Raw genomic sequence first — 26,152 nt, 5'->3', positions numbered from 1 at the left:
TCAGTACTAGCAAAATTACGATCCCTCATAAAATCCTCCAAGGACAGCTTGAGAGAAAAATTGCACAGGACACCAAAGACAATCATAAGGCTTTTTCAGTTATGTTAGAAACCTGGGATGCAACTCCCAGACTTGTTCTGAGTTGATTCTAAAGCGACAAAAATACACTGAACCCACAGACATCGCCAATATCCTGGCAGACAGGTTCAGTGCAAACTTCTCCACCCCCTCCCCCCCAAAAGAGCAAGTATCTATCCCGGCAGAGGGCTGCCTCCCAAACATCTCAGATGCTCAGGTGAAGGCTGCCCTCTCCAAAGCAAAAAAACACTGCTTCCATGGGACCAGATGGCGTCCCAGGTTGCGTCCTACATGAACTCCAAGAGGAACTAATCCCTCAAATAAAACAGCTATACAATCTCAGCCTCACTACAGGATATGCACAGAATGGCGTGCCGCAACAGTGGTCCCACTCCACAAGGTGGAGCCTCTGGACCCTAGAAACTATCGCCCCATAAGTCTGACTAGCTTAGTCTGCAAGGCTATGGAGAGGATCATCATGGAGCTCATAAACAAAGACATTGGGGACCTACAGACACTAGATCCTACCCAGTCCGGCTTTGTCAAGGGCAGATCCTGCCTTTTTGAACCCGGTTGACTTCTTGAAACAGTCAACAAAGCCATAGATGAAGGAAGGTAGTCCACACAGCCTATCTGGACCTTGCAAAGGCATTTGACACAATACCCCTTTCGGGCATCATAGATAAGCTATCCAGCTTAAATATAACCCTATGTCACAAGATGGGTGCGCCAAACTGGCTCGAAGACAGAACCCACAGAGTGAGAGTTGCTGGAGCCATGTCAGACTCGAAACGATGTTAGCAAAATTAGAAGTATCAAAGCTTCTACACAAAAGGGCCATTCAGCCAGTTCCAACAGACCATCCAGAGCCCGGAATCTACTCAAGGTTCTTTTTGGTTCCCAAAAAGACGGGAGATTGGAGACCAATATTGGACCTCAGCAGGCTCAACAAGTCTGTAAAGACAAGATTTCACATGGTCACACTTCAATCAATTTTGCCCTTCCTGAGCAAAGACAACTGGATGTGCTCTATAGACCTTCAGGATGCGTACTATCACATAAAAATCCACAGATGCTCCAGAAGGTTTCTCCGCTTTCGGCTGGGGTCCAGTCATTTTCAATTCAGAGCCCTGCCCTTTGGTCTCACTACAGCCCCCAGAGTGTTCACCAAATGTATGGCAGTGGTTACGGCTCACCTGAGACGTCAAGGATTCCAGGTGTTTCCGTATCTCGACGACTGGCTCCTCTCAGCCACCACCAGGCATCAACTTCTCCAAGCCAGGGATTACACCCTAAATCTCTGCACTCAGTTAGGAATTTCGATCAACTACGAAAAATCCTCCTTATTGCCCTGCCAGTCTATTACTTTAATAGGCGCAAATTTGGACACTGTTCGGATGTCAGCAAACCTCACAAGCCAGAGAATCCTAGATATCCAGAACCATATTTGGATCATCCTTGCCAGCAAAAAGGTGCAAGCCAGACTGGTCCTAAAAGTATTGGACCTCATGGCAGCTGCCATTACTCTTCTTCCTCTGGCCCGCTTTTATATGCGTCTCCTTCAATGGATGTTGTTCACCCAGTGGTCTTACCAACAACTTCCCATACGTCACCAAATTCTGGTGACACAAACTTGCAAAAACCATCTATCCTGGTGGATTTCTTCTCCCCAGGTTCATCAGGGCAGACCCTTTGTTTTCCCGGCACCGGTAGCCACAGTCACTACGGACGCCTCCCTGATGGGTGGGGGGGTCATTATCAGGGCAGGATGGTTCATGGGACGTGGCAACCGTTCGAATACCACCTGCACATAAATGTCCTAGAGATGAGAGCAGTGCTTTTAACGTTGCAAGCCCTCAAAAACTTTCTTCCCTTGGGAACAATTGCAGTTCACACGGACAACATGTCCGTAGTGTGGTACATCAACAAGCAGGGCGGAACCAAGTCCTACCCCTTGTGTCGAGAGGCTCTCAGACTTTGGCAATGGGCGATCTCCTCTCATCGGTTTCTGGTAGCAACGCATATCCCTGGGAAAACCAACATTTTAGCGGACAGATTGAGCAGAGCTATACTCATGCCTCACGGTGGTCTCTCAAACAATCTATAGTGGAGAGATTTTTCAGAAGTGGGGCCGCCCATGTTGCGATCTTTTTGCTACTCCCCAAAACAGCAAATGCCCAACCTTCTTCTCTCTCTTCCCACTTCCGGGCCATCCCCCCAGAGATGCTGTTACCCAAGATTGGCCCCAGGGACTTCTTTATGCCTTTCCTCCCTTTCCATTGATACCACAGGTACTCCAGAAAGCTACCGTTTTGAGAGCCAAAATGATTCTCATTGCCCCGTATTGGCCTCGACAAATTTGGTTTCCGTTCCTTCATCGTCATCTTTTGGTGCAGCCGTGGCATCTGGACCCAGTGCCAGATCTTCTGATCCATCAGTCGGGTCAGCTGCATCGGTCCATTCCTTCTCTCAACCTCACAGCTTGGTTGCTCCACTTCCTTCCTTAGCCAGGCTTCCTATGATCTCTAACCCTGGTAGGGATATCATAGTGGCTTCCCTTAAATCCTCTACTAGAAGGATTTACTCTAGCAAGTGGAAACGTTTCTCCCTTTGGGCGAAATCAAGGAACATAGATCCCTTTACTGCCCCTGTTCATGAAGTTTTGGATTTTCTAGCGGAAATTTTTCACTCGGGTTCTTCCTCTTCCACGGTCAAAGTTCAGTTGGCTGCAATCTCGAACTTTCATGTCGGGTTTGCAGATCACAACATTATGTCCCACAAGCTCTGTAGAGCTTTTCTGAAAGGAGTTTTTCTCCTCAAACCTCCTGTCAGGAGTCCTCCTCCTCAATGGGACCTAAATCTTGTGTTGACATCCTTAATTCTTCCTCCTTTTGAGCCAGCTGCTTCATGCTCACTAAAGTTTCTTTCGTGGAAGACACTCTTCCTTGTCGCTATTACCTCAGCTAGGAGAGTGTCAGAACTTCATGCCCTTTCTGTTCGTCCCCCATATTTGGTCTTCCACAAGGACAGAGTATCCTTGAGAACTAATCCAGCCTTTTTGCCCAAGGTTGCTTCAAAAACAAATTTAAACCAATCTATTGATCTCCCTGTATTTTTTCCCAATTACTCCAACAGATCGGAACAAAAATTACATTATCTTGATGTTCATCGCCAACTCAGATATTATTTGGACAGAACAAAACAATTCAGAAAGTCTGATCAGCTCTTTCTTTCCTATGCTGAAAATAAGAAAGGCCTTCCTGTTTCCAAAGTGACCTTATCTAGATGGCTATCTTCCACCATTTCCGAAATCTATCAACTTAGGGGCAAACAACTGTGCTCAAAACCTAAGGCACATTCCACTAGAGGCTTAGCCACTTCTACAGCCTTTCAGGCTAGACTACCCTTAGATACTATCTGTGCAGCAGCCACTTGGGCTACTCCTCATACCTTTGTTTCTCATTACAAATTGGAGTTGGCCTCCAGGGATAGAGCCAGTTTTGGTTCTACGGTTCTCAAGAGTCTGTTCCAATGAGCCACCCAGGATAGAGGTGCTAGGGACGCGGTCCCATCCAGCAAGAATGAAGGCGAGATTGACAACCTAACATTTAGAAGTTATGTACCTACCATAACGTTCCATGTTGGTTGTCTTCTCTCGCCTTCTTTCTTTCGACCCTCCCTCCTGCCCCCTTGCCTGGACAGACCTGGATCTCCCTTGTCTCTGGAAGATTGCTTCTTTGGGCACCAGTTAGTTCTAGATTTAGTTATCTGGTTTCCCCTTACAGCCTTTTTAGGCTAATTGCTCTTCTTTCCTTAGTGGAAAGTTTTTTATGCTAGGTAGTTTTCCCTCTAGGTACCAAACGAGATCTGGGTATTCACCGCCTTGCATCATGGGATATGGGGCTGCCTCGAGCTGGTAAAAGTGACTCTCGAGCTTAGCAAGTGCCGAGTCGGAGCCCCATCCAGCAAGAAAGAAGGCGAGAGAAGACAACCAACATGGAACGTTATGGTAGGTACATAACTTCTAATTATTTATATAAGAACAGCATGCACCCCAGCCATGTTACACGAAATGTACTTAAAGGCCAGGTTTATCATTTGATGAGGTTGCACAACAATGATGTAAACTTACAACTGGCTTTAGAATCCCTTAAGAAGGACTTTCTTAGCAGGGGTTATAAAGAAGCTGAAATTGATTTTTGTATATCTGATGCTTGGAACAAGAGGGCAGGTAGATGTAAGCCTTATTTCACTGAGGGGGTGGTTAGCACAAGTACCAATACTTCTACACTGAACACTGATACTTTCAGGGTTTCTTTGCAATATTCCAGTGACATTAATAGGTACTGTGATATTATTAAATGGAACTGGGGCATATTGCATACCATAGATGGGTTAAAAAGAGTTATTGGTGAAACACCATGTTTCTCATTTAGAAATAATAAATCTCTTAGGAAACATCTTTGTTACAACACCCAACAATATATGGCTGGGGTTGAATCCAGTAGACTGGGCATGTTCTCATGCAGGAGATGTTCTGCTTGTAAGTATATTCATTCTGCACAGGTTTATGTCCATCCTGTCCTAGAGTTCAAAATATAATTGGACTTTTATGCTGATTGTAGATCAATGAATATAGTTTATTTTGCTTTCTGCCATGTATGTCTGCTTTCTATATAGGTAAGACGAACAGATGTCTAAAAGACAGAATACTTTAGCATTATAGAGACATTAACAATAAGAAAGATACAAATGCTTCAGCACAACATGTTATGCATTATGGTTCTGAACATAATTTCAGGTTTATGGTCTTACAAGTTCTAGATGTTAACATGAGAGGTGGCGTTTTGGTTAATCAGACTGAAGGGGCAGAATAGAAATGGATTTTGCTTTTTAATGCTAAAAAACCACCAGGCTTAAATGAGGCTTTCACACTAAAGCCTTTTCTGAAGTCATGCCTTTTGAAACACTGAATGTGGATATTGTTTATATACACATAAACAGGACTTTTAACAAGTGTCATCACACACTTTTATGCATATTTTATATATTTTTTTATATATTATTTATCTAATACATATTTTTTAGGCATTTTACACTTTTTTTGCATAGGTTTTATATATGATGAACTAATGTCTTTTTAAGAATTGCCTAATTGATTTCAAGCATGGTTTGGTTGCTGCAGTATATAAATGTTGGTTGTCTTTTAACAAGTTCGTCTGATGAAGCAATTAGCAAAAGCGCTTACCTGTACTTTTGTTTAATAAATTATACTTTGCTTTCTAGCCTCATAGGCTCTGTACCTTTTTTTGTTTTTAGTTACACTTGTTTTTTGATACTCTGCCGTATCCTGTGCCTGTTATATATTTTTGGTGTAACTATAAACCCTTCTCAGTTCTCCTGCAGGTGATAACAAAATGATCCATCAGTATTCAGCAGGACAGCCTCTGGCCTTGGTAATGTGGAGATTGCCTTCTCTAAAGGAACTCCCTTCCTTTTGAAATGATGGCTACCTTTAAATTCTCCAGTTTCTGAACTAAGTTACTGAACTACCTAATACCTATAGCTTCACAGAGATGCCATCTTACATTGGGTAGTCTCTGTTTAGCATAATGGTTAAAGTGTTTAACTCCCAGACAAAAGATAGAGGATTTGATTCTTGGGAAGCATGCCTAGGCTTAAAAAGGTCATCTGAAAACATTAGCTTAGCAATCACCTATTTAACAACTAAACCTGCTGGTAATACTGCATATTACCTTCTGCTGCATGCCACAAGTATAATTTGCAAAGTTCTTATCTTGTATTACCTTGATGGACTGGGTTAATTATATAATTATAACAACTTTATGGCATCAGGAGTAATACAGCACTACTATAAATGTCCCTTGCTTTCACTACTGTGTTTTCAGATCATGATTGTTTCTGTATACTGTTAAACATTACTTATTTAACAGCATTGTTTTATTAGTTGTGTACATCTGCCAGTTGCACTGAATATCTGCAGAGCATTGTTCTACATGTCTGTTTGCCCTGTGGTTTTGAATAGAGCCTTTGGGTAATATTACTCAGATGGAAAACAAATGTTTTACGTAAACATACTTTGATATCCACAGCAGTCCAAAGTTTGATGTCTGTAAATATCTTTACATCCTTATTTCTTATCTGTTTGTTAGTGATCCTTTGTGATTCTTTTCTCAGGTATGCAGCCTGTTGAAGTCTTCTTTCACAAGCTCCATTTATGTTTTCTTCTTTCTTTTGCAGGGTGACATTTTGTGGTTTGTGCTGTAAGAAGTATGTAGAGGCTAATATTTCTCAGAAGTCTCGGACTACTGTTAAGTATACCATGAAGACTTTGGCCAGCAGTGCAGAAACCATTATCTTCATATTGCTGGGACTTTCAGCTGTTGACACCTCCAAGTGGACGTGGGACACCGCACTTGTGCTTTGTACACTTCTCTTCATCTTTGTCTTCAGGGCCCTAGGCAAGTTTTGATTTTTACCTTAAATCCCACACGTGCAAGTATTATTTGTTATAGAAGATGGCATGCCACAAGTATTACAGACTTCTCCATTACAGTTTAAGCTTGGAAACATGGCTTAGAATTCTTGAGGAGATGCCACTATTGTACATCTAGCATATGAGTCAATCATGCTTAGTAGAAACTCCATATAACTGACAGAGCAAGAACTTAGCCCCAACTGGCTTTAATTTGGGGATTCAGATGGAAGCTGCTCATTAAACAGCTGGCAGGATTTCAGCATTCTGGCCTGAATCTGCTTTGCTGTTTATACCGTCATTTACTGTTGGCAATGTCAGCTAAATTATTTATTTTTGGCTTTCCTTGTGAAGTAATGTCACCAGCTATCTTGTGCAGTGGGATTTGCCTAATGCACAAGGACTTAAGAGTATCATTTTAAACATTTATTATATTAAGTTTGTTGAAAAAGTACTATAATAGTACTCTTGGGTAGTAGTGCACCTCTGTGTTTTTTTTTTCAGTCAGGGACTGATTTTCAGTGGTGAGCTGTGCATTAGTGTTCACTTCTATGTACATACGTGTGTGTGTATCATATCCATTTGTCTGCATATTGAGTGTGTTGGTTAGTGAGTACATAAAAGAAAATCACATGGAGGAAAATTACATTTGTTCTATACTTGTCATAGAATTAGTTAAGAAAATATAAAACTGATAAGTTTGTTGACAGATTTGATGAAGCAATAAATGACAGAGGAATAACTTGTTTATATCCACAGATCTGCCATTTCAGATATTTCCAGCTGAAACATGTAATTTCTGCAGTTGAGTTTATCATGACCAAAGGGGGCTCTGCAAGAAAACTGATCTTGACTTATTTAGCCTGTGTACTCCCTTTCATCAAACATAGATAATGTTCAACAAATCCACTGCCTTACTGGCAAATGGCTTGTAGTGCTCTGCTACCATATCTCTGACAGTCTACATAAGCTCATAGCTCTTCCCCTGCTTCTCTGTCAGTTTAATGGACCAATCACCTGAGAGTAGAGGGACTGCTTTTTATACCTAAAGACAGGACCTTTTCATTTTTTTCTGAAGTAAGAGAATGATCTCTGAGAAGACTGCTCTTTACACTGGATATTCCATTTGCTGAGCTCAGATTGAAAAAAAACAGTTTTGTTTTTATTTCCTCCCTCAGCTTTTTCTGTCGGTGGTTGAATATAGCAATAACCCACGCCTGGGTGTGGGTAATGCTGGATTTACCCACGGTTGGTGTGGTTTGGTCACGAGGGTGAAGCCCGAGTGGCCAAACAAAGACAACCATGGGTAAATCCAGCATTACCACCAGAAGTGGGTTATTGCTATTATACAATGACATTATTTAAGAAAAAAAATAATTACTTTTCTTAAGTAATAGCATTGTATAATGCCTGCTTGCTGCCCTTCCGCAGCTGTCTGGTATTCTGCGGCAGTTCTGATGTACTGCGCATGCATTTGCTTACGCAGTACATCAGAGCTGTGGGTGAAAGCAAAAGAGAAAGCAAGATCTTCGTTGCTTTTTACAAACTATCTCGCTATGTTAAAGGAGTTTAACATAGCGAGACAGCTTTAAAAAAAGCAACAGAGAATCTCCGTTGCTTTTTTTAAAGCTGTCTCGCTATGTTAAACCCATTTAACATAGCGAGACAATTCTGAAAAAAGCAACTGAGAAAGCAAGATCTCCGTTGCTTTTTACACACTGTCTTGCTATGTTAAAGGAGTTTAACATAGTGAGACAGCTTTAAAAAAAGCAACGGAGAATCTCCGTTGCTTTTTTTAAAGTTGTCTCGCTGTGTTAAGCCCATTAAACATAGCGAGACACCTTTAAAAAAGTAACGGAGATAGGAAGATCTCCGTTACTTTTTTTAAAGCTGTCTCGCTATGTTAAACTCATTTAACATAGCGAGACAAAGCAACGGAGATCTTGCATTCTCCGTTGCTGTAAAAAAAAGTTATACTAATGGAAAAAGTCCGGGCAACCAGACCTTTTTCCATTACTATAACTCTGATTTACAACGTGCACGCTGACCAATCAGCGTGCATGTTTTGGAATATTAATGGGGGGGGTCGTTGTATAATAGTATATTCTGCTGCTTTGGCTGTTTTTTCTGATTTATATGCTTCTATTTTTACTTTGACTAGCACAGTAAGTCCTGATGATTAAAAGCTTCATTTGAAAGTTTGACAGAAAAAAAACTGCTGATATTGCAGTTTTTCTTTGGGGTTATAATTATTTGAAGAGCTTGAACAGGATTACAGAATTTTAAACATTCTTTTTCTTTTAAATCACAGTTTTGGTGCTATTTTGTATGTTAAAATTCCATGAGAGGAATTTTGCATTAGTTTATAATATATTTATTGTCTAATACGATTTTAGGCTGTATCCAGTCATTTGGACTGAAAGTAGTCTTTTTTTTTAAATCAGGGGAATTTTTGTGCATGTATTTTGTGTTTTAACTGTGTTACTGAAAATACTGTCATTTTCTCAGTGTAGTATTCAGAACAGTATCCCTACAGAAATGGTCTTTAGATTGCTATTTAGATGTAGAATAGTGAGATCTGTCCATCTTTTTTAATAAGCTTACAGTGCAACTAGTATTTGGTATTGAACTGGCTAGTTTCTTGTCCCTTGACTTGATGGATTCTGAGAAGGTGACCTCCCCATTACCATCTACTCCTTGTACTCCTAAAAACAGAAATAAGTTAAGAAATATGCCTCAGTCTACTGCTTGGGACTTCGCATTAGCCTTAAGCAGGCTATTGGACTATTTGCCTTCTTTTGCTTCCAGGTCCCCTGGTGTGGTGGTAGTAGTACCACAACTGGGGATAACCCAACTCTTTATCTGAAGGGGAAGGCAGAGATGCAGAATCTGTTGGCAGTGTTGATAAACCTTCCACCCAGGGATTCTCCCACTTCTGTAATGCATACAAAAAAAGAGACAGAAGACCCACTGTATTACAGGGCAGCAGTCCATAATTGGGTTTTCACCTGAGTTGGTGGCTATGGATAGATCCACTGTTTAGGCAGTTGATGGCAGGGTGCAAACCCAGGTTATGAATAATGCTTGTGCTCAACACCCCCCATTCAACCACCCAGGGATCCTGATTTTGAAAGAGATTTGGAATCTGACATTTCAGAAGTGTCAGTCTGATGAGCCAGCTTCCTGTTATGAAGAACAGGAGCAGAAACCCACACAAATGTTTTCTTTTTCCAAGATGCTGGTGAGTTTTAGGGATATATTTAGTTGGGAGCAATATATGGTTGCTGCTGAGGTCAGCAGGGGGCATGATCTTTTAGAATATGATGACTCGGACATGGCAAACTTTCCTCCATTAATCTCAGCATCAGAGAATGTTTTTAAGAAAGATTGTAATTCTCCTCTATTAAATGAGTTTTTGTCTAAAAAGTGTTTAAGAACTTCAGTGTGTGTTTGACCATGCCTGTTCTACAAGGCCCCCCTTTGTCTGTGGATCCAAAAAAAGACTATGTCTTCATCAAACTCTGTCCTTTTAGATAAGCTAGGCAAGTAGAATTGCAGAGAAAAAGCTGGTGCAGTTCAGCATGGTAGCCTTTAAGGTGTTACCAGTGTTTATTGTGCTAGGATGTGTGTGTGTGTGTGTGTGTGTGTGTGTGTGTGTATATATAGATATAGTTTAACAAATTCACTGCTGAACAAAAAGTCTGGGTCAAAGCCATTGTGTCCAGTGTTTCTCAAGTGTCAGTAAAGAGTGCCTTGGAAGGGGTTGATACTCTTCTTAGAAATGCAGAGACATCTGTGGTGATAAGGAGGCATACTTGGTTGCACAGCCAAAATTTTTCAGATTAGTTACATAATGAGATTATTAATGCTCTTCTTGAGTCTGATTGTATGTTTCCTTCAGCTGACAGAGGTAAACTGATGCAAGATGTCACTAAAATGTCAAAAATGTTCCATATTCTCAAGTTCCCTCCAATGATCAGGATAATTTTCAGTGGCCTAACAAACAAAAGTCCCAGCTGAACAAAAGCCAAGCACAAAAAGGAAATGGCAAAACAAGAATGATGGCAAATCTAGCAAGAGGGGTTCCTTTCCCAAAAATGATAACCTCCCACTTTCAACCTATGACTATACCAAGGCATGTCATCTATCTTTCTTTAGTCCTCAATAGGTGCCTCATCTCGAAAGTTAGCTCACAACAAGGCAACCTGGCCATCAGTAGTTTTCAACACATGGGTGCTAAAAATTGTTGGCAGAGATACAGGTGGCAGTGGAAGGAACCTCCTCCTCAGTTTAAGGAGAGTGCACCCTCACCCATCAAGCCAGACTTTATTATTCCCTTCTGTAATCTGGCAGATGCTGCACTCAGGGTTCAAAGAACTAGTCCCTTGTTTAGAAAGACTAAAAGGCTTCTATTCCAGAATTTTCCTGGTTTCCAAAAAAGAGCTATCATGGAGTCTGGTATCGGATTTATTCTTTCTGAATACCTTTATTTAGGTTCCCAAGTTCAAGATGCTCACCTGCAGACAGCTCTTCCTCTTTTGCCAGACCATTACTTCATGGTTACCCTGGACTTAAGGGATGCATATCACTATATCCCCATTGCTCATCTCTTCTGGCAACACCTGAGATTTGTTGCCTGGTTCGCACTACCAGTTCCCTGCATTGCCCTTTGGGCTATCCAGTGTGCCTTGAGAATGTGCCATTTGCCTTTCTCCAGTAGTGGTTCATTGCCAGACTCCTGGCATTCACATCTTTCTTACTTGGATGATTTGCTGATCTCTGCAAAGTCTGTATACAGGTGTTTGGAATCACTAGAGAAGGTATCAACCTTACTTACCCAACTAGGGCCTTCAAATGTCGTGCCTGACACCCTCGCTAAGACTCATCTTCCTGGATTGCTTAATTATCTCTGACAAAAGAAGCTTTTCTTCCTGAAGACAAAGTCCTCTCTTACCAGTTGGTGTTTCAGAAATTCTCTAGGAGGAAGTTTTCCTCAGCAAGAGACTTCCTAAAAATTCTAGGATTTGTGGCATCCCTGATTCTCATGATACCACTGGCCCACCTCCACATGTGTAAAATTCAATGGTATGTCCAGAATTGTTGGGCCCAGAATCTACATTCCTTGGAATCTCTGTTACTGGTGATGCCCATTATTATATGAGAGTTAAAGTGGTGGAGAGCATAGTTGAGTTTCAGTCTAGATCTTCCCTTCTTCCTGCCTGTTACAGTGATTTTATTTGGGAGCTGTGTTTACAGGCCACTTAGGGGTCCAAGAACAAACGGCAGCACACCTGTGGACTCCAGGTCCTCTTCTGGTGGTTACAGAAAACATCACAGTGATGTCGTACCTTAGCAACAAAAAGGTACATGGTCATACCCCCTATGCCACTTGTCAATGATGGCCTAGGAGCTGGCTTTGCAGTATTCTCTGACTCTTCATGTTCATCCATCCTGTCAGAGCAATATGTTGTAGCAGACAGTCTAGGCAGATCCTGTGCAGACCTGCACATGTGGCAGCTTAAGGCAGTGGTGTTCCAGGATCTAGTCCAGATGTGGGGAATTCCTCAAATTGATCTGTTCACCTCCTTTCAAAATGTACAGCTGGAGAAATTCTATTCCAGGTATCCTTGCTGCTATGCTTGGAGAACAGATGTGTTTTCATTCCCTTGGACAGGAATGTTCCTGTATGTGTTTCTGTACATTTCCCTGATTCACAACATTCCTCTGAAGATTAAAAAAAATGCCAAAGGTCATTGTGGTGACCCCCTGTTGGCCCAGGTAGTCTTGGTTCTCTCTTCTAATGGTATTGGCCAAGAGCAATTATCACAGACTTACTCACACTCTGGATTTGCTCACAGAGTCTCAGGGGCAACTGGTGAACCCCAGTTTGGAGAACTACAGCTAACAGTTTGGCTGATTAAGTTTTGACTCCATTTATGCATTTGTTTCCATGATGTACAACAGGTGTTAAAGGAAGCTAGAAAACCTGTTACTAAAAAATGTTACATTTACAAATGATTATTTTTTTTTTCTAAAGTGGTGCTTAAATGGGAACAAATGGTCTATTCACGTTGACATCTCTCTGGTCTTGAAATATTTGTGTGAGCTACTTTAGGATGGCTTATCGTATGTGTCCATTAAGGTACATTTAGTGGTCATCTTTGCTTGACTGCCTGTGGACCCCCCTCTTTCCTTTTCTCTCTTGGTAAAACAGTTTATAAAAGGAGCACTGCATATCAGACACTCCCTCACAAGCAAATTCCTCCTTCATGAGATATCAACTACTTTTTGGAAAAATTGACCTTACCACTTTTTGAACTTTCTGCTCAGACTGATCTGAAGTTCTTTACATGAAAAATTGTTTTGCTTATTGGTCTGACATCTGCAACGTGAGTCTGAGAGCTGCAAGCTCTCATGGTGGGAAAACTTTACATGATTTTCCACAGGGATAAGGTGGTGTTGCACACTAATCTGTCTTTCATGCTGAAAGTGGTCTCAAAATTAACTGTCATTCAACCTGTCTGTTAACCTCATTGTGTTCTGCACAGACCCTAAGAATAATGGAGAGAGGATACTTCATACCTTGAATGTGCAAAAGTAGCTCAGATAATTCCCTGACAGAACAAAACTCTTCAGGAAAGCTGAAAGACTATTTATTTCTTAAGCAGGAGCAAAGAATGGTCAACCTTTGTCTAAGCAATCCATTTCATATTGGTTGTCTTCTGGTATTGTTTTTTTGTTACATCCACCATAGCAAGATGAGTCCAGGCAAGGTGAAGGTGCATTCTGCTAGGGTCCTTTCATCTCTGGTGGTTTATTGAAAAGGAGTGGACTCAGAATAATCTCGAGGAAGTAACTTGGCCATCTATCTATACCTTTGTGAAGCATTACAAGCTGGAAGCCTTTTCTAAATACAGAGCAGGTTTTGCTAGGATTATTCTTCATGGGCTTCTCAACCCTTATCCTTCCAGGCTGAGTAAGCTTTGGGAACCTACCCACATGCCAGTAAGGCAGTGCGTTTGTTGAACATAGTACAATTGGCTAAGTTCTACTTACCTGTAACTGTAGGTGTTTGTAGAACAAACTGCCTTATTGGCAGCACCCACCCACCATTCCCTTTTTTTAATGTACGTAGTTTGGTGTTTTAGGTGCACTGAGTTATATGCAGCATTCTTTTTTGTTTGTTTGAGTGTGTGTGTGTGTGTGTGTGTGTGTGTGTGTGTGTGTGTGTGTGTGTGTGTGTGTGTGTGTGTGTGTGTGTGTGTGTGTGTGTGTTTGGGGGTGAGTTTGTAACACTAGGTATTCTCAAGCTTGCATTTTTATCTTCTCTTCCTTCTGGCACCTAGAAAATGTAAAGGGTCCTGTCTGTCAGTCTGAAAAATAGTCTCTCTACTCTCAGGTGATTGGTCCTTCACACCCATAGATAGGCAATGGGCGGAGCTCTGAGCTTTGGTAAACTGCCAGAGATAGGGTAGTAGGCCAATACTACCCATATGCCAGAAAAACAGTGTTCTATGAACATCTATTGTTATAGGTAAGTAGGACTTGCACAACTGTACTTTCATGTTGGAACAGTATTTGGCTGTGCTCACAGCTTCCATAAGTTTGCTGTGTTAGACATAAGATGTGCTAACATAATGCTCTGAAGCTGTGTAGAAAAGATTGGATCTGTACAGTCCAGTTTAGTAACTTAAGCTGGCACAGCTACTTTGGATTGTACATATTGTAGAATCTCTCTGTCCATGTACTTCTCTCATTGCTGAAAATAGTAACAGGCCACAACATTTCTGTATACATAATATAGGAAGGTAAAACTTAAAATGCGGACTATTTGTATGCTGTCCTCAAACTTGATGCATCTGTCAGAAATAAGAAATTATTATAGATATTAGGAAGGCACCCACAAGATACAAATCAAACCCATGTTATGGATCAGTACTGATGCAGCCCTCTGTCATGCCGGATACCACAATCTGTGGTAGTATGCAACCCTGTGTGTCAGCTGCTTTAGTCTACCTCCAGGATGACAGATTGCAGAATATCAACACAATTCCCCCTACATATATTCCAGCCACACCTATGTAATGGACTGTATGCCAAAATATTTGGAGAGATGGCATTCTAAGATGTATGCTGTACATTCTGTGGCAAAGGTACCAGAACTGACATACAGCAAGTGCAACATAGCTAGACACAGAACATTATGGATTTCATCCCAAACATAAACATGACGGCATTGATGTACTCTTGATAAGATGGATAGCTGCATGGCTTGCAAATAGGAAACAGCAAGTATCATATGGCAACTCGACTGGTGAAATCCTTTGTTACAGTCAGGGTGTCCCACAGGGATCTGTCCCAGATTGTATCTTTCAGGCCTAACTTTTTCATCTGAGGTGTTCTACAGTCTATATGCAGACAACCTGAAAATGAGTAAACTGGTTATGTGTGTTACAGTAAGGCATGTCTGCAAAATAACTTGACTAAATTGACCATTTGGGCACAGGAGAATAATATGCTGATAAATACATCAGCAACTAAGCATATGAGATTTGGGAGACATAAACTGAAAGGTGAATATTTAATACAGCACACAGTGATTGAAACTGTAGACTCATTTAAGGACCTGGGTATATGGGTAGATTCAGCTATGGGTTTTTCTAATCATATCAAGCAATTGGTTAATGATAGTTATAGAACTATAGGTTGTATAAAAATATTTATAAAGTCTAGGGAATCAAAAATGATAAAGTCAGTGTTTGTTAGTTACATTAGACCCAAACTTGAGTATGGAATAACAATATGAAAACCCTATAAGAAAAGAAGCATGAGTAAACTGGAAAGAGTACAGCAGAAATATACCAAGAGAACCCATGGATGTCAAAATTTAAGTTAATATGAAAGACTAAAATATCTGAACTTGTACAGTGTTTCTTACAGGTATCTAAGAGGAGATCTTATTCAAGTATATAGGGTATTTAGAGACAACTACCTCTGGGAATGTTTGGGGTTATCAAAAAGTACTAGAGAATCATCAGACAACCTATGTAGGAGATTCAATAGGAATGAGAAGTGTACTAATTGGTTCTCTGACAGAATAGCTGATGCATGGAACAGACTACTAAATTACATTAAAGTAAGCACTAGTTTAGATATTTTTAAGAACAGCCTGGACACTTATTATGGGAACAAGTGTTCTGGTATATTGGCAAGCTAAAAGGGCATTAATGCCCGTGCTTGAACTATTTGTATGTATGTATGATTAAACACTGTGGGTTCTAATCCAGTACCAGCTGTACAGCTACATATGAGAGCTACTAAAGATCATGTAGTTGCCACATATATATTAATGTTGCCCACAAAGCACAGGTGTTATAAAGAAAAGTACATGACAACTATAATGATATGCTATAATGAAGCTTGTAGTCACACCCAAATGCTAGATTACAGATGTACTGTCAAAAAACTTGTGCCAACATAAGACTGCACATCTTCAACAGTAACTGTGCCCCTGCACTGGATGAACTACCTGAAAATGTCCTTTATGCAGCATCCTCGAGACATAAGTCGTAACTGACACTGATAGAGTACATTCCCTGATGTTACCACATTTTTTTGGCTTCCTCAACACTTGAAATACTTGGGCCAAAAATGGAGTAGTACAATCAAAAACTAATGCCACCTATCACAGTTCTAATGTTAATTTTTGACGCAAATTGCTTAGTGCTTCACATCTGCCTGTTAGTTTATTAAACTTCTCAGTGAATAAACTCAGTATTTAAAACCTGCCCTTGATCTTGGGCTTTATTGCCTGTCATACGTATGTGCTTTGACATTGATTAATGTGGTAACAGGATGAGAGCTGTGCTTGAAGGTGAAACTGGAAATGCATTCAGCAATAAAAATTGTAGTATAATGTTTATCCAAGTATTTGTACATGAATAAACAAATAAAAACAGCATAAATAAACATACAGAAAATTCCAGTGCAAACATAGTTGTACAAACAGTATGGTCTGCAAAACTCAGTATGGAGAGCCACATAGTTTGAAATGCATGTCTAACTACCATAAATACTACCAATAATAACTACAGGCCCAATGCAGTAATACAACAAATGAATGCATATATGCTGCCGAGTCAAACCTGTCCCAAAATATCCATCATCTTTATATGTTTATACCATTTAATATACAGCCCAATATTACTATACAACCATTTTTTAATTTATTTTTTGATATTTGTTTACCAGAAAAGTCCGACTGGTCAAAAACTCATTTTCTTTGGTGGCTGGGGAAGAAAAGCTCCACAGATAGAAAAAATACATCAAAATATCACTGTTTAACCACATATATATATGTTTCAGTCAGAAGCACTGCTACACATATAATTTCAATGTACTTTATTGTTTTTAACATCTTTATTAAATTATCATTTAAGACATAAGCATACATGTATTACTAGAAAAGAAAACAAATCATATTAATATTTTTAATTTACATACATTATAAATTACAAATGTTTTCTTTCAGTAAATCTGATGGCCATCATGCATATGATCTGGTGAGACACATCACTGGTATTAAACAGAGTAAAGTATGAAAAAGAGCATCACAAATATCAATCTCTAAACAAAACACTGTATACTGCCACAGCAGTATACAGGAAATATGCACCATTACTCTGAGTATGATCATACACCATCCACAGCCAAGAATAGACTTTGCACTGAACATCCCAATGAGCAGAGTCTTTGGCCCAGATCCATAGACATGTTTCTCTCAACTCCCAGTGATTTCCAGTGCTAATTTGCCCACAGTAACTGTATCATATCAGCTTACATTCACATACATACAGTAATAACCAGGGAAGGATATTAATAGTGTCCAACACTACAGCCTTCTGACCTTGCTAAAGGTTATACACTGTCATCAGGCTGGCGACATCTCAGTTACTGTTTCACTTTTGTTAATAAGCCAAATAATTATAAACACAAATAACAGTGTGTAGCAGATCAGTCTGGCCAGTTACAAGTAAATACCAGCAGCTTATCAGTTAGCAATACATACCCACTTAATTAATAATAGACAGCCAGTCACACGTTTTTTTAAGTGAATACATAAAAAGTAAGAAATAAGGAGTTAAGCAGTTCAGCTAGCAATAGCTAAACAAACAAAAAAAAAACAGAAAAAAAACAATACTCAAGAAAAAAAAACAAAAAAAAACCTAAATGTAGTAGCATTGATTCTCAGGAATGTAAGACGGTTCAGTGCGTTCATGAACTGGTTTGCTGGAAAGTAAGGCTGTCCAACTAACAGGTAAACAAAGAGAGAAAAACAAACTGTTCAGGAAAATACACCATGCTACTTATTTACAAGAAAGAAACACATCTGCCTACAGTTAGACTTTCCCAACCTATTTTTTGACTGAATTACTGAGCCCTAAGCTAATCTGTCCAAACTGTTAGAACCTATTGCAGGCAAAGACAAATGCCGACGCACTTGCAGCTGTGTACATCACAAGCAACTAGAGTGGCTCTCCTCCTCCTCCTCCTCCTCTCTGTCTCCACTCTTTCTTTTTTTTTCTGACTGTTTATGGCTTATATTTTTTGCATACAGAAACCACAATACAGCTGAGCAGAGTTTCACATTTACATAGTTATAAGTTTGTTTTCCCTGGTCTTGGCTAGCTATTTCTTTTACATAATTTTCTAAATGCATTTTTATAGCTCTTCTATTTTATGCCTAGGAGTAGTCGCAGACTGTGTAATCAGTGGACAAAAAGATTACAGCTTCTGGTTAAGACAGCTACCATACATCTCATATCCTATGTATAATTGCTGTATTTTTATGCTGGAGGCAGTAGTAAACTTCAGTTACAAGTTCTATGTTCTGTGTTATATATTTACTAAAAATGTCACAAATTAATACATTTTTCAGGTCACTAAAAACCCGCACATTGCAGATCATATTGCTGTTTTTGTTTATGTGCTGCAGGCTTCAGAAGACTTGCATACGTGTTAAATTCCAACTGAAAAAGAATGGTATATTTATTCACAAACACCATAGTCACCATTCCCAGTTTTGCATCCTCAGATTGTTTTGTTGAAGTAATTTAAGTGCTATTAAACAGTTAAAGTAAACTTTTTTTCCAAAGAGTTAGTTGCTAGAGAAATCATTTTTATAAAGAACAGCGGGTTGTAGTAGTGGTACTGCAGCATGACATAAACTAGACCATACTTCAATTGTGGCCAGTAAAATGTTGCTTTTATCCATTTAGCTATAAAATTAACCATAATATTAAACCTACAGACAGCTGGCATTTGCCTTTCTAGATATTTGAAGTGGTAACTTTCAATCACCCATTAATGAGTAAAAGCCAGCAACATTCATATCTTACAGGACAGTTGTGAACCAACATATAAAAGATGCAGTCATTCATTGATGCTGTAATTAAACGTGTATACTAAGGCTCTTTGCAGATGTTTACCTATATATGGTGTCCATAAAGAGATTTTCTGTTCCCATATAACATCTCAGTGTTTCAAAGAAATATTTCTAGGTAAATTGGGTACTAAAATAGGTTGGCATGGACCTTAGAATCTGATCTGAAATACATTTCTATTAAAGTTGACTCACATCAGACATGTGCATGTTAATTATTTTCAGATGCATCAACAGTTTTCAGACTTATAAATATGTTCATACAACATCAGAACTAAAATTAGTATTTGTCTTAAAGTGATGTTTCATTCATTCAATGTGGTTACATAGAAAAAAATGCTTTACTGAGAACTGTGACAGAACTAAAGAAATTAAGATTAGCTTCATGGTGCAAAGGGATGAAGACATGACTGTTACCAAGGCAACCTGGGTTCAACTACCATGCCTGGCACCTGGGAGGGAATAGTGATATTTTATGCTCTTACCCCTGGATGGATCTTAATAACAGGTTGATAGCTCTAATGCACATCAGGCGTTGGAGTAGAGAATGGCTAAGAAGTTAATAAAAAAATTCCTACTGAGTATGATGTACGTTTCAGTCTGGAAGGACAGGAGTGACTCTCAGCATCTGAGATCGAGGAAAGGCACAAGTGGCAGCCAATGGTCTGATGCATACTGGCCAAAAATGTGAAAAAAAGAAACAGTCACAAGTATTCAGGTTGCAGCTTACTCCAGTATGTTTACAACTAAAAGCACAACCAGTAAAGCTAATAAAGGAGACTACAAATATGCTGCCTAGAAGAGGTTACAAGTTTCAGGGATAGAATCCAGAGTCATAACCACCTGTGGACTCTCCTGACCATTATAATTGCAAAATTTTATGAGATTTTATTTAAAGGAAATATGTTCATATTCCTTCAAGGCATTTTGTTGATTGTGCAGCTTGTCTGTTGCTATTTGCACTGTTGTAAGTTTTCATATACTCTTCCAATCAAGTACAGGAACTTTTAATCTGCATAACTATCTTTGGCTTGTTGCATTATTTTTCCTTTCTGTCATGACTTGTACAATTGTAGAGTTAGTTTATATAAGTTAGGGAGCATGAAGGCATACTCCCCTGTGAAAAAAAGTGTTTTGTTTGTGCTTTACTTTTGTTGGCTATACATCACTATGAAGTTTTTGGGTTTATATTAGATCAATGAAGTTTTAAGACATTGAATCACTAAAGATCGAACTTTAGTGATCGAAGTCTTAAAACTTCGAAGTGTTATAAAATTATTAAAAAAAACAAAAGAGTGTAAGCAGGGGGCAAGCCCCCCTGCACCCCCACACCCCCACTCTTTAAATATACCAACTCCAAGATCGTGCTACAGTGCATGAAATGGAAATCTTCCATTTTTGCACTGTATTGCGATCTCGGAGTTGGTATATTTAAGTAGTGGGGGGGGTGCAGGGGGGGCTTTCTCCCCTGCATAAAACACTTAATGACAGTTTTCCTGTCTCGGTGTTATTTTTATTCGGATTCTAAATTTTCAAACATCGACCATATGGTGTCGACCATATGGTATTCGAAGTTTGAAACTTTTGTTCTGATAATATAGACCCGAAGCTTTTGTATTATTGATTGCAAAAGGAAGCTATGTATTTTCCTTTTGTGATTGATGGAAAAAGTAGCTTTAAAAAAATGAATAAACCAGTGTTTTGTGTAGTAAACTTCCTAGCATTGAATGTCATCTGTTAGTGCGACACTCATGAATATAGCCCTTTGTTCAGTGTGGCAAATACAATCTGTGTATGTTCATAAGTAAGTACTAGGATAGCTGCCTTTGCCGGCCATTTTAAGACTAGCCAGTTTCCCTTTTTGTGCTTGAATTAACCTGTCCCATTTGGTTAGTAATTGACCTTAGCTATCCCATGGTCGATAATTACATATTACCCCGAATGATAAATATACTTGATATATATCAATTTGAGTTGTATCAATCACATATTTATTTTGAGTACGCATAACTTCACATCTAGGAAAAAACACAAATTTCTCTTTAAAAGTGATATTTTCTATTATTTTAGTGCTTAACAAAAAAATCACTGACAGTAAAACTAAAAGGTAAATAATAAGAAATAGAAATTGGACACAAACAAAGTGCATCTGTTCCATTATCACTGCATTTACAAGAATAAATTGTTTCTATTTTTAACTGAATGCCTTATATAATATGAAAACTTCAATTGAAAGTAGTGAATAGTTAGCTGTTATTTCAGTATAAGAAGAGACCAGAACCAAGCAAAAATAGCACTTGAAACCTGCAAGCTACAAAGTACTAAAACATATACTTTTAAAGTTTTTATCTTATTATTTACCTTTTAGTTTTACTCAGCCTGTTTCTTCTTTCACATTTGCTAAAGTTTATTTCTGAATGCTTGCCCAGCCTAAATATGTTACTGTAAAATGTTTGTATATTATTTTTGATATGCTAAAATGAGTTAGTAGACCAGCCCACCCACCCAGTAAAGAAATAATATGTAGATAGATAAAATCAAGCCTGTACTTTTCAAATTTTAAGGATGGCAAAAATGTCAAAAAAATAAATAAATAAGATGCACAGAGCTGCAACAAGGGCAAGACAGCTGCCCTGGGTGCAAGCAGTTGGGTGGCTCACTTGGCAGCTTTGAAGAGGAGCCGATCAATCCTTGTCTAGAAATGCAAGTAGTCTTTTAATAGATTTAAGCAGCCACATAAATACTTAAATGACAGTTTGTAAAGACACACTGACCTGCTTAAAGCAAGGAAGCTCTTTATCTAAAAGTAATGGGACTTTTCATTCATGCAGTATAGTAAGACATTTGTCATTTTCTACACTGTTTGACTAAATGTGCCCTTACATTACAGTGTAAGTAGTGATTGCAGTGTACATGTGCACTTTTTTTCTATAATGCAGGGTACCAAGCTACATCTGTAATGGTGTGTGGTCATTGTATCATACCTAAATGCAGTACAGTACAGTGCATCTCCGAAAGTGATGAGTCTACAAACTTTAAATGCTGTGGAAGAAAAATCAAATCTGAGATGAAATTTTCACATAAACTTTAAAGACACAGTAGTTCTGCTGTCTTTAGAATGGAGTCACAGTTTGACTCTATTTTATACCTGAATATCCTGGTACCTTTTCCTGAAGTGATCTTTTGGAAATATGAAACTGTTTCAGAGATAGGGCCTTTCATATGTTTATGGCAAATACAGGTAAAAATAATCTGAGTAGGGTTAAGGAAATCCAGCACTGAAACATATTAACTTATTTATATGTATCACAAGTAAGGTTTAGAGTTTATGCTATTGAAGATATTACTCTGTATCCTTGAGATAATCTATCAGACCGAAAACATAAATAAGGCTTCTTATCTCTCCAAGATGTTCCTAAAATACAATGCTTGTGGGGAATCTTTTTGAAGCTAAACATAAGAATGGCTGAATCCAAAAAAAGTGCTGACCCAAACATGTAAAATCCATATAGTACAATAAAATGAAAGAAAAACCGTTAATGACAATTGCAAGTGTATCACCCCCCCCCCCAAATGAACCAACTCTAAGGCTCTTAGATTGCTTTCTGTATAGTCAACATAGAGTTTTAGGATTTTGTAGTTTCTTTGTGTGCTTTCATCATTTGGGGCTAGTCTGTTACAGTATTACTTCATTCAAGTCACATTTCAGCAACATTCAGTCGTATGGACCTAGGAGAGTGAGCTGGTAGGTGCAAAATGGCTTCATAACAAAACCTTATTTAAAAACCTTGGGTCGATTATGTGAAAGAGGTAAACCCCTTTTCACAGGAATGTGGCAGGGTTTCCTCCCTCTGTAAGAAAACTTTCAGTAAATCCCAAGTCTTACTATACTGAGCTCATCCAGTTGGGTTTCACTGAAAAGTGGCACATTCAGAGGAGTCGTATTCTAGTGAATCCTGACTGCATTTTTTTATGAAAATAATTCTACATCACTGTGTGAAGCAAAAGCCAGCTCCATAAATAAATGAAAAAAAAAACTTATTGACATTTCAGGTGGTTAACACTGAGTGCTTTCTCATGATAAAACATTGGTGATTATCATAAAATAATCACCTGGTTTTCAAAACCAGTGAGAAAAACAATAGGGATATTTTTAAATTGTGAACAGATACGCATTTAAGTAGTAAAACCATTAAAAAGCCCTTATTTAAAGTAGAATAAATATCAAAGTTGAGCCTATTTTTATCTTCTTATTTCTTACACTGGTAACTTATCCCCATCAGCTTCAGCTATTAGTAGTAAGGCTATGTAAAAACCCTTTGCATTATGAAACAGGATCTCCTTTACTTCCTGAATTTTAAAACTTGCCATTTTGAACATCAGATATGATGTTGTTAATTTTCATTCTATCCTCAATTGATGGATTTGGATCCAATCCCTCAGATCTGACTTGGCCATTGCTAAAGCTCATGGCAACCAAAAAACTCTCAAGCTTCTCCCTTACCCATAATACACCAACCCTAAGTTACTGCAGATCTCGTTTGACACTTTACACAAAAGACGTGGTTGACCAAAGCTCTTGAGTGTTTGTCAGATGTTATATTTATAATCTTTAAATCTAGAAAATGTTTCAATTTTCTCATAAATTCTTAAAGTTTTTTCCTATCCCTTACCATATCGTACAGTTAGTACCTTTCAAATACTATTATTATTATTTCTCTCCCTTCTTTAATCTATCGTACAATATGTATCTCTTAAATAATATTTACTTTCTCTCTACACTTGGTGTAGTCATTTTTCACTACCATTGCTGGTAGTTTTTCTTTTCTTCTTCTTCCTTTTCTCTCATATAAAAAAGTCTATTCTTTATTAAATTTTGACTGCCTTTTTAGTTTTTTTTGATATGGCAGAAAAAGCCTCGCTGGGTTTAAAAAATGTGTTAAGTGTGAGCACAAACTTCCCATGGCTGATGCTCACACTATGTATGTATACTGTGTCGGACCATTACATCTTCAAGAACATTGTTCCATATGCCATGGATTCAACCCCAGGGCGCTTGCTGAATGAAAGTTCTTTTAAAAGGCGTATTACCGTCCGCCTTTGGAGAGAGTATATCTGGAGATCAATCAAAAACTTCTCCAAAACTTTCTTTCATTGTTTCACAGCCATTGAAGAGAAGAGCCAAGATGGATTTAACCTCACCATTTGAGCCAGAAAAGAAAAATTAGTGGATCTGACTTCCTTGGATCTGACAAAAAAAGGTATCAGACCCGACTATTTCCAGCCTTACTACTTCGAGTGTTATTCTGTGGATCTGGTGCCCTCAAGGGTGCCCTCACATTTCTTGGAGCATTACCAACCCAGGTCCGCCTCTAGTGTTTCCAATGGTTCTTCCAGAAGTTTGACAGAAGATGTGGAAAGAGTGGTGTGGAAGATCCTCTCGGCACAGAGTCATATGGGAGTTTTAGTAGCTCCTACTCCTTCAACCACACCTCCACTGCAAGTTCCTCCTCTGATTCCTTCAACTGTCTCAGAGTCTCTGGATCTGAACTGCCCAGATCTGTCTGGCTAGGATCCGAGGATAACAGTATCTTTGGATCTGAAGCTTACTCTGAGTGTTCTGGTTCAGTCAAATTCAGAGGGCTGTTGGAGGAGAAGCTTCCCTTTCATATCAGAGATGTTGAAATCGATTCTGAAGGCCAAGGCCATTTCTGCACCTTGGAGCCTCAGTACTGGATAGCTCAGCTCTGGCTTCCACCTCAGGGAGATTGCTTTCAGAGTTGAGGAGTACAGGGTTCCAAAAGCTTGCCTTTTTAGAGTTGATGTCTTCTCTTTCTCCAAGGCAGTCTGCCTCCAAGGCTGTGAAGAGGGTTTTCTCTGTCTTGGCAGAACAGACAGATCCAACCCCCTCGGATCTTCATCCTTCTACCTTGACGTCTGGGTGCTCAGAGCCTCATCTGTCTTTACCACAGCGACAGCCAGTCAGAGACCCTCAGGCTTCCCAACAGTGTATTTCAATTTCTTCTGATACCTCCCCAGAGCATCCCAATGAGGAGGTCCCTAGGAAGAAGATGTCTAAGAGGAAGTACTTGGACTCCTCAGAGGAGGTGGTCACAGAAGATATGGACTTCAGTGAAGTTGAAGGGTCCCCACGGGCACCTCCTGAAGTTGTCTCATTTGGAGACATCCTTGAGATCCTAAGACAGAAAGGTGGCTGGATGTAAGGCAACCCTTTATCTGAGGATTCTGTGTCCCTGGAGTCTTTTGGTACTGGCCTATCTACCTCCTGGGTTACTCTGCCCATCAACAGGCTTATTGAGTTATTCTCTCATCTGGCATGGAAGGAACCAAACTCAGTTGAACCCATACCTAGGAGAATGGACAAGATTATGGCACCACCTTTGGCTAAGCAGTTTTAGGGTAAAGGGATGCTCATTGATGCCATGGTTTTGGCAGCAGCCACCATAAAGGAACTTGCTGAGGAGAGTTGCACTGTTCACCCCCCTAACAAGGAATCTAGAAAGAGGGACAGGTTTGGGAAGCAGTCTATGCTTCAGCCACCTTCGCTTGAAGGTCGCTGAATTATTTGGTGCATTTAGTTTACAGAGAGATTTGATTAAAGAATTCTCAAATATCTTCTCAGGATCCATTTTTGCAGCAGTCCAATCATCTGTGACTTCTCAGTTGGCTACCCTGCAATCTATTTCAAATTCATCCATGAGACTCATTTTGCATGTAGCCAAAGAAACCTCAAGGGCAACGGGTTAAGGCATTTCCATCAGCAGACATGCCTGGATGTGCTTATGTGATTTTGTGGAGCCCTTCAAGTCTATGTTTGTCAATGCTCCTTTTCCTTTTGTTTGGCCCCAAAGTGAAGGACACATTATCCAGGTGTGAGAAGCATGGAAAGACCCTATCTGCTTTGGGCATACATTTTTTGACTCCTCAAAGATCTTTTCTAGGAATCAACGAGGTGGTTGGAAGATGTGGTTCAAGAAATCCCAGGGTCCTTTCCAGGACACATGTGGAAGAATTTCCCCTGGGGTAAAGGAGGGAACTCCAATGGTCAATGCTGCCCCTGCATCAGAGGTGGCCTGCAAAACCAGGAGTCCAGGGATTCTTTCTTTGACAGACCT

General features: G+C 39.4%; 1 protein-coding gene across 1 annotated transcript in view; it reads left to right on the top strand.

The window, feature by feature from the left end:
• The window catches only part of SLC9A5 (solute carrier family 9 member A5), a 2,700,532-nt gene that overhangs the window by 1,742,902 nt on the left and 931,478 nt on the right, over nucleotides 1–26,152 (top strand). Inside the window, exon 6 of the mRNA XM_044081386.1 lies at nucleotides 6,340–6,560. Coding sequence (XP_043937321.1) covers nucleotides 6,340–6,560 — 221 coding nt within the window. The remainder of the gene's footprint in view (nucleotides 1–6,339; nucleotides 6,561–26,152) is intronic.

Source organism: Protopterus annectens, chromosome 8.part0, assembly GCF_019279795.1.
Source record: "Protopterus annectens isolate FY-2018-M chromosome 8.part0, PAN1.0, whole genome shotgun sequence".
In the NCBI taxonomy this organism is placed as follows: domain Eukaryota; kingdom Metazoa; phylum Chordata; order Ceratodontiformes; family Protopteridae; genus Protopterus; species Protopterus annectens.
This window is presented reverse-complemented; position numbering and strand designations above follow the sequence as displayed.